The sequence below is a fragment of the Ranitomeya variabilis genome, chromosome 3 (assembly GCF_051348905.1).
Source record: "Ranitomeya variabilis isolate aRanVar5 chromosome 3, aRanVar5.hap1, whole genome shotgun sequence".
NCBI lineage: Eukaryota > Metazoa > Chordata > Amphibia > Anura > Dendrobatidae > Ranitomeya > Ranitomeya variabilis.
In genome coordinates, this window is record NC_135234.1 from 572244433 (window position 1) to 572253743 (window position 9311).

General features: G+C 47.5%; 1 protein-coding gene across 1 annotated transcript; it reads right to left on the reverse strand.

Annotated features, from left to right (window-relative positions):
• Positions 1-4735: 4735 nt before the first annotated feature.
• Positions 4736-8933, reverse strand: LOC143816618 (uncharacterized). Its single transcript, XM_077297223.1, has 5 exons — positions 7498-8933; positions 7343-7417; positions 6828-7023; positions 6512-6674; positions 4736-5762 (listed from the first exon to the last, which is right to left on the reverse strand). The coding sequence occupies exons 1-5, from the start codon at positions 7699-7701 to the stop codon at positions 4742-4744; spliced, it is 1659 nt and encodes a 552-aa protein (XP_077153338.1). The 5' UTR covers positions 7702-8933; the 3' UTR covers positions 4736-4741.
• Between the last annotated feature and the right edge of the window lie 378 nt (positions 8934-9311).

The window sequence follows — 9311 nt, forward strand, 5'->3', positions numbered from 1 at the left end:
AGATGTCAAGAATCCCACCTTGGTGCTGGGTGCAGCCTCCTGAGCGTTGTTATTTGCTGTACAGGAGTCTGCACTGTCGTGTTATCCCCTGGCCTAGCGCTGTTAGCGCTGCCCATCTTTTGACCTCATTTAATGTCGGCCGGTGCGGTTCGCGATGACCATGAATCCCAGCCCCGCGGTGTCTTAACATTGTTAAAACACTGCGGGGCTGGGATTCATGGCCTGGCGCAGCACATATGTTCGCCTCTCGCACTCGGGTCCTTACACCCGCTTCAGACTGTGCGGCGTCAGCTGATCCCTTATCGCATGCCACGGCCATGAAGCCGCACAGTCTGAAGAAGGCGGAAGGAGATGAGGGACAGGCGAACTGATGCACTGATCATGCCCATCAATCACACCCTCGCAGTCCCAATAAATAAGACACCGAGGGGCGTTGTGTGGGTCAGGGTGGCCGCAGAGGCGCAGGCAGCCAAACAATGATGCCAGAAGACGGGCAGCGCTACCAAGGGGGTTGCAGCGTGTCAATACAAAGGAAAGTCACACCTCCGGGACGGTTAAATGGTCACACAGAGGACACATTTTAGACGTGTTTTCAGTTCCACATGTGCGAGGAGAATTCGTTTATGAGCCACCTTGCACACATGCAGCATTACCGCTGTACAAGGTGGCTGTAAAACGTACAAACGCCTGGGGGAGGGGGGACAGGTTCCCTTCAATTTCAGTTCTGGTGTCTGCGTGGCTTTTGCAGGACACGATGCCGGCTGCACAGCAGGGGAACAGCTGGCGGTGCTGAACCCCACTGACACATTGGCTGGTGTTTTTCTCTGTGCAGCTAGCAGTACCGGGCCCCAACTGGCGGTGTTAGAGCCCGGGGTCAGCAGGAGGAGGAGAGGGACCAGAGTGTAGGCCGAAGCCTGCACTGGCGGCAGCTTTGGGTCTGTTGTGCCTGCGTGGCAGTTGCAGGACACGTTGCCGGCTGCACAGCAGGGGAACAGCTGGCGGTGCTGAACCCCACTGACACATTGGCTGGTGTTTTTCTCTGTGCAGCTAGCAGTACCGGGCCCCAACTGGCGGTGTTGGAGCCCGGGCTCTGCAGGGGGAGCAGAGTGTAGGCCGAAGCCTAATTGAACCAATTTCAAAGGTAACCTTTAACCCCCCCTCAGGGGTTACAAAGTAGAAGAGCCACAGCTTATGCAGCAGTAGTGCTGCACAAGTCAAAGGTTGCTCTTTTAATTTTGCTCCTTGCACACGCTGAATGAAACACGTATAACATTTAGCCCTTTATACAGTCAAACTGTGTTGGAGGCGCGAGTTCCCTTTGTAATGAGACGCAGCACAGATGTCAAGAATCCCACCTTGGTGCTGGGTGCCGCCTCCTGAGCGTTGTTATTTGCTGTACAGGAGTCTGCGCTGTCGTGTTATCCCCTGGCCTAGCGCTGTTAGGCTACGTTCACATTTGCGGTGTGCGCCGCAGCGTCGCCGCCGCAACGCACAACGCAGTCAAAAACGCAACACAACGCATGCACAACGCTGCGTTTTGCGCCGCATGCGTTCAACGCATGCGGCGCAAAACGCAGCGTTTTTTGTAAACGCAGTTGCGTTTCCAACAAAAAACGCAGCGTTTTGCGCCGCATGCGTTTTTTGTGCAGTGAGTCATTCTTCATCCCACCCACAAAAAAAAGTGTCTACACAATAGATAAGGGCCACCAATGGCTAGAAGAGGGTTGGTGTTTATGTAATTGTGTATATATACCATGGCAGACATGAATTCCTCCCATTTGCTGGTATTCATGATGGAGCGTCCCTTGGACAGTGTTATCATGGATATGGAGATGGATTTAGCCTTGGCTCATGCCTATGCTGTCGCCTGTGCTCATCAAAGAGAAAGAGAAAAACGGAGATGGATTCATCGCAGATTTTGGATACACCCTATCTTGGAAGTCCGGGAGAGCCGTGGAGCATACCATAGCTTGTTTGGCGAACTGAATGAGAACCTGGAGAAGTATTTCGAGTACACCAGGATGTCTCAGGAGAGCTTCCGGTATCTTCTGCGTCGGGTGGAAGGAGCCATCAGCAGGCAGGATACTCAGCTCCGGAGAGCTATATCCGCAGAGGAGCGGCTGCTGGTGACTCTACGGTACGTAGCTGTTTGAATGACTTGAGATATGTTCGGCTACGTTCACATCTTCCCTTTTTTTTTTTTTTTTTTTCTTAATTTTTGTTGGGGGTGGTATGGTCAATGTACTTTTAGGCTGTGTTTCTACGGTCAGTAAGCTTGTTTGACGCTGCAGCGTCAAACAAGCAGCGTCCAGATGTTCCAGCATAGTGGAGGGGATTTTATGAAATCCCGTCTCCACTATGCGTGGAAACCCGCACGCGGAGGCCCTGCGACTCCGGACATGCTGCGCGTCTTTTCAGAACACAGCATGTCCGTACACCTTGCGGGGACGCAGCGTCCCCGCAAGGTATATCACAGGGCCCTACGGCGAGGGGTGCGATGATCCCGGATGTGTACTGTACACATCCGGCACCATTGCGTCCCAGGAAGGGGGCGGGGCTTATCGCCGACCGGCTTCGCCGCTGCAACGATAGCGCCGCGTCTCCGGACAGTGGAGACATACCCTTATAAATTGCAATGTACTAATGTAATTTCTTTATCTTCTTGGCAGTTTCCTGGCTACCGGAGAGACCTTGCGATCCCTTCAATTTCAGTTCCGGATTGGAGTCTCCACTCTCTCGGGAATTATTGCTGAGACCTGCCGCGCTTTGTGGGATAACCTCCGGGAAGAATTTTTACCCGTCCCTACAAGCGATATCTGGTTGGCCAACGCCGAGAAATTTGAGGAAGTGTGTTCGTTTCCAAACTGTATTGGCGCGGTGGATGGCAAGCACATTCGTATTACCAAGCCAGGGAAAAGTGGATCCCTTTTCTATAACTACAAAAAATATTTTTCCACTGTGCTGATGGCAATTGCCGGTGCGGACTGCCGTTTTCTGGCAGTCGACATTGGTGCTTTTGGCCGGTCAAATGACTCGTGCACATTCAAAGAGTCTGATATGGGCCAAAAATTATATGGCAACAATTTCAATTTCCCCCAGCCACGACCTCTTCCCCACACCGAAGGCCCTGCGATGCCATTTGTTGTGGTTGGGGATGAGGCATTCCAAATGTCTGCCAACCTATTGAAACCCTACTCAAGTCGGGGCTTGGACCACACGAAAAGGGTGTTCAATTACAGACTGTCCAGGGCCAGAAGGACTGTGGAGTGCGCCTTTGGCATCCTTGTCTCTAAATGGCGGATATTAGGATCCGCCATTAATCTGAAAACTGAGACAGTGGATGAGGTGGTGAAGGCGTGTGTGGTTCTCCACAATTTTATTCTGGCCAAAGAGAGACTGAACGTTGATCTGGATGAAACCATAGCCAACCCATTGCCCAATTTCCATGATCATCCTCTGAGGTCAAGCGTGGAAATTGCGCAGATGAGGGACCGTTTTGCGGCCTATTTTGTGTCAGATGTTGGCCGTCTGTCATGGCAAGATTCAATGGTGTAATAAACTGTTGGACTGTATTCTGGTGTGACTATGCTAAAAATAGTTCACCAATGTAAATGTGCCTTATCTAAAAAACTTGTAAACCTTTGTTTTTAAAATGTTGTGTTTTAATAAAAAAAATTTCTTACGTTTTCTACCATGCTTCCAAGACAAAATTTATACCATACCATATTTATTTGTTTGTCAGATCGCCGTGTATCGTTGTGTTTGACAGCAAAATCAACGATACCAGCGATGTTTTACACTGGTAACCAGGGTAAACAACGGGTTACCAAGCGCATGGTCGCGCTTAGTAACCCGATGTTTACCGTGGTTACCAGTGTTAATTGTAAACTAAAAAATAAAAATAAATATACTCATCTTCGCGTCCCCTGGCGTCCACTTCCTGCACTGAGTGAGCGCCGGCCGTAAAGTGAATGCACAGCACAGCGTTGCTGTGAGGGACGTCACTCAGTCAGTGCAGGGAAGCTGACGCCGGGGGATGCGATTGTGAATATTTTTTTTTTTTGCATTTTACACTGGTAACCAGGGTAAACATCGGAAGTGCGCCCTGCGCTTAGCAACCCGATGTTTAACATGGTTACCCGGGGACCTCGGCATCGTTGGTCGCTGGAGAGCGGTCACACAGACCGCTCTCCAGCTCCCAAATAGCGATGCTGCAGTGAATTGCATCGTTGTCTGTTTTGCTGCAGCATTGTTAAGTGTGAAGGTACCTTTACAGTATGTGTCCACGTTCAGGATTGCATCCTGAATTGCTCAGGTTTTTTCATCAATATTTGTAAGCCAAAACCAGGAGTGGAACAATTAGGAAAAGTAGAATAGAAACATATGCTCCACTGCTGTATTTATTACCCACGCCTGGTTTTGGCTACAAATATTGAATTAAAATCCGGACCAAATCCGGATGCAATCCTGAGCGTGGACACATACCCTTTTTCTTTGAAAACAACTCATACACTTTAGTGTTTGGAAACACCTCATACAGCAATGAAAGACACCCAAAGAAACGGTCAAATTAAAAAATCCAAAAATACTGTCTGACATTGCATATATGAGGTGTTTGAAGCACAAATAAACGACGCACGGAGTGAATTACCGAGCAGTGTACTTGAAAAGAAGACCAAATATTGTATACAAAAAATTAAATTTTTATTGAGGGGAAACAGAAAAAAAAGGGAAAAGAAAATTATGGGGTTTCAACAGCCGAGGGGGGATCAACATCCGCTACCACCGGTGACCGGTAGCTTCTAGTTCTGGACCTGGGAGTGGGAGTGGTAGAGGAGGAGGAGGAGGAGGAGGAGGAGCCGCCATACTCGAGTAAGCTTGATGGCAGGTCCAAACCCCCCGCAGGGTACACTAGGGAGACCGCCTCGTCAGTAGAGGAGGGAGGAGGCAACACAAGCCGCCTTCGTTTTTGGCTTGGTTGGCCCTGGCTGCTCCTGCTGTGGCTAGAGCCACGACGAGATGGTGTGTGTCCTGGAGCAGCCAGAACCTGTGCCTCTGTGTGTTTGTCTGTGTGCCTCCTCTTTTTTTTCCTTTTCCTGCCTTCTGCGGCATCTCCCCCAGAAGCACTCCTACGGGAGGATGAGGGCCTGGCAGGAGCAGGAGTGGGCCGCACACTGGTATGGTGCCTGTGGTGGCGTCGCCCGGCACTTGGACCAGGGTGGGGGGGCTGGAGTGACTCTGCAGCAGTAGTCGGAGTCACGCTAGCCAGCGACGGCACTACGGGCAGTGTCGCTGACTGCGCGACCCGAGACTGCTGCAGAGCCCTCACGTAAGAATTGTTGCAGTCCTGCATCACCGAAATCTGGAGTTCCGGCGTAAGGTTTTCCACCATGCCTTTAGCAAGTGTGCTGAAGAAATGTTTTGCCGGATTTGAGAGCTCGGCTTCCAGGATTTCAAGGCGCCGTCCCATACTGGACATTTCATCTCTCAACGCCTTGAAACCGTTCTGGAACACCGTGCCCAAGTGCAAAAATTCAGGCATGACTGACCTGTCCGAGGCCCGCTGGCGCTGTCGGGAATACCCGAACGAAGGTGCGCCAGAGGCCTCGGGCAGGGGAAAACCTGACGTACCGGCAGCCGGTTCTCCAGATGATGGTGGTGCAGGCCTGCTGTCGCTGTGGGATGGCTGTGACGGCTCAGATGGCGATCCATGAAGTTCCGCTTCACAGGGGGGAGCTCGCTGGAGGGTGCTGCTGTGTGTCCTGTGAAAAGATAATGAAAAAATTAGTCTTCAATTAATAACCTATCACATACGCCAACTCCTGTCAAAAAAATTACATGACACATCAAAACATTACAATCCCCTGTCTCTCAGTCTGTGTGGCCTATAATAAATTGCTGATTGTTATCGCCAGCTGACCATTAGGGCTCACGATAACAATCATGGACATACCGACGGCAGAAAATGACTGTACATTCCCTCTGCCAAAGGCAATGCATACCCCTGTCATATTTTTAAAAAATTATTGTGTGAAAAACTAATTTCAAGATGCTGGCTATGTTGCAAAAATAATATAAAATTTAAGGTCTATAAAAGAATTAAAAAAAAATAAAAACCAGACTTTGCTGATCTGATCGCAGGAATGTCCATGACGTTAGGATCATGTGATCGAGACGTCATCATTATTCCTGCGATCAGAACTACACTGACTCAGAACGGAACCTGTCAGGAACTACAAGGACTCTTGCTTAACCTAAAATAATTACCGTGGATGGCCAATATGCTACGCTGACTACATTGATGGCCAATACACTATGTGCCTGGGAAATGTACTATGTGGATACGTGGCTAGAACGTGTACTATGTGGCTGCGATATAGTGGCCTGTAAATATACTATGTGTGTGGATGCACAATGTACGTGGCTGGTCAATGTACTATGTGGCTGTGCAATATGTTATGTGTCTGGGCAATGTACAATGTGCAATTTGTTATGTTGACAAAATACTTACTGTCGGCGGCCAAGGACCGGTCTTAAGAACTGTAGTGCCCTGTTGTACTTGTAGGGCACCGACTTGGCCGCAGCAGCACCACTCCTCGATTGCTCCTCCTCTGCACGGAGCCCCTTATTGAAACGGTCCTTTATGGATCGCCATCTGGTCCTCAACTTTTTCACTGTGAATGCAAAGAAAAAAAAAGGTTACATATGTCGCATTTTAAAAGGATAAAACAACCGTGTGTGATGCAAAGTTTAGGCGTTGATAGCATCACACACGGTTGTGTTTATCCTGGCAAGATGGGTCATAGCAGCGTCTCAGCAATACTCACTAAAGGTGCCTTTGTCCTTCGCTGAGGCACTGTCAAAGCCATCCCACAGCGACTTTGCCACCTCTGCCCACAAACGCCTCGACACCACCTGGTCCATGTGCCGAGGGTCACGGCTGTCCCACAACGGGCCACGCTCCTGGATGCTGGAGATCAGGAGCTCCACATCAATACACTCCCTGTGGTCCCGTTGTGAAACCTAGAAAAAATAGAAAACAAAAAGGTTACAAATAGGCAAATATAAACAACCATCATCAGCACGTGGCATGATTTGTACCTTTGCCCTATCCTTTGCCATTTGATGTATCTATATTGATGGTTTCTACACCTGTATTTTTGAATGTTTTTGTGCAGGGAGTTCAACTGTATGTTACCTTCCCCCAAATACTTGCTGCCCTGAAAAGCTATATGTAATTAAGCTTAGTAAACAGCCCTAGTGAAACCAGGTTGCTCCTAATGTTCCTCCCAGCAGGATGCTACTCCAAAAAAAAGATAAAAAAAAAAAAACAAATACTCACTTGCCGGCCTGACGACCCATCTTGGCACCGATCTCCCTGCTCCCGCTGTGTGCCTTCCCCCTCACTTGAAGAAGCCTGTAAAAAAATGTATACAAAAATTAGTGACAATGCTACAAATGGCAGCGAATAGTAAGCAACTGGACATAATTACTCACCGCACTCCCCCTCGCCGATTGCCTATGTTCAGACTCTGACTCACTCGTCATTCTTGCAAGTTTGCTCTGCAATGAAAAAATGAGCAAAAAATCACATCCAAATCTAACACATACAATAAAATCGGCATAAAAAATTAAAACAACCACAATTGACTGTTGACTGATAGGACAATGCAAACTGAAAAAGCGACACCACAACGCCATACATTGCAAGAGAATACAATAGAAGAAACTACAAGAATAGACCCAAAAAAATTTTACCAAAAAAAGACACCAATGTCCAAATTTTTAAATATAAAAAAAATGTACAGGGAAAAAAAAGGCACAATGAAATAGCAAACTGCACGCAATACTTTACAATAGCAACAAGACATGATCCAAAACAACACCATCTGGTGACATCTACCACAGAAATACATCTGGAGAAGGCGATAAATACCATTCTAGATAATAAGCAATAAACATTACAGGACAACCGCTGTTACAATATACAGCAACCAAAAGAAAAACCATAGTCAAATAGAAAAGAAAACACAAGAAATTTTAAAAAAAGGGCCCAAAAAAAAATAAAAAAAAAAAAATTAACTACACACTTGGCTATGGAAACATTCAATACAGGAGATATATATATGGAAGCCATACAGAAAACGACGTAACCATAATACAATTAAACATATAATGGCATATAGCAGCACGGAACAATACAATACAAATGAAACATCATAAATGTAGCCCCCCACCAGCAAGAAAAGACACTCAAGGAAAGAAAAAAAAATGCCAACAGCATAATAAAACACAGCAAGACATGAGCCTAGAAAACGCCATATGGTTACCCCAACAATAGAAGCCAGAAAAAGACATGCACCACAAATTTTACAATAAAAAATCTTACAAAAAAAAGGCATTGAACATCCGCATGACACAAGAACAACCAAAAATAAATCCAAAACCAATCCAAACCCAGCAAGGCCGCACACAAGAAACGCCAGCATATATCAGAAACACATTAAAAAAAAATGTTAGTATTCAATAACAACCTACAGTGCCATAACCGTACAATATCACAGAGCAAACATTGCACAAATTAAATCAAAAACAAGAAATAAAACACAGAAAAAAAATTATGCAAAGAGAAATATATACTTACAGGTTTGGAAAGCAGGTTGCTCCTCTCAGTGTCTTCTCTGTGTGTTGTGTGAATAGCCTTGTGAAAGACAATGGCAAACCCCCCCCCCTTTTTTTATATATATAGTGCTTTTTTTAAGTGTCTAGACAAAGTCTAGACAATGTTTTGCATTTTTGAAAGAAAAACGCATGCGTCGTACAACGCATCACGACGCAAGTACTTGCGTCGTCTGCGTTGTCAATGCAAGTCAATGGGAAAAAAGGCGCATTGACGACGCAAACACGACGCAAACACGACGCATGCGTTTTTAAAAAAGTCTGCGCCGCCAAAAAAATGCAACATGTTGCGTTGGCCGCGCCCTGGCAGGTGCGCCCTAACGCCGCATGCGGCGTACGACGCACCACAACGCATGACAACGCATGTACATGCGGCGCCATGCGGCCCCAATGTTAAAGATAGGGCCGCACGACGCATGCGGTGCGTTGCGGCGGCGACGCTGCGGCGCACACCGCAAATGTGAACGTAGCCTTAGCGCTGCCCATCTTCTGACCTCATTTAATGTCGGCCGGTGCGGTTCGCGATGACCATGAATCCCAGCCCCGCGGTGTCTTAACATTGTTAAAACACTGCGGGGCTGGGATTCATGGCCTGGCGCAGCACATATGTTCGCCTCTCGCACTCGGGTCCT

Coding starts and splice junctions, on each gene's coding strand:
- LOC143816618 (XM_077297223.1), bottom strand. CDS start 7,701: ATGGCGTTGTGGTGTCGCTTTTTCAGTTTGCATTGTCCTATCAGTCAA. Junction 7,418..7,497: donor AATCGGCGAGGGGGAGTGCG/GTGAGTAATTAT, acceptor ATTTTTTTACAG/GCTTCTTCAAGTGAGGGGGA. Junction 7,024..7,342: donor ATGGGTCGTCAGGCCGGCAA/GTGAGTATTTGT, acceptor TATTTTTTCTAG/GTTTCACAACGGGACCACAG.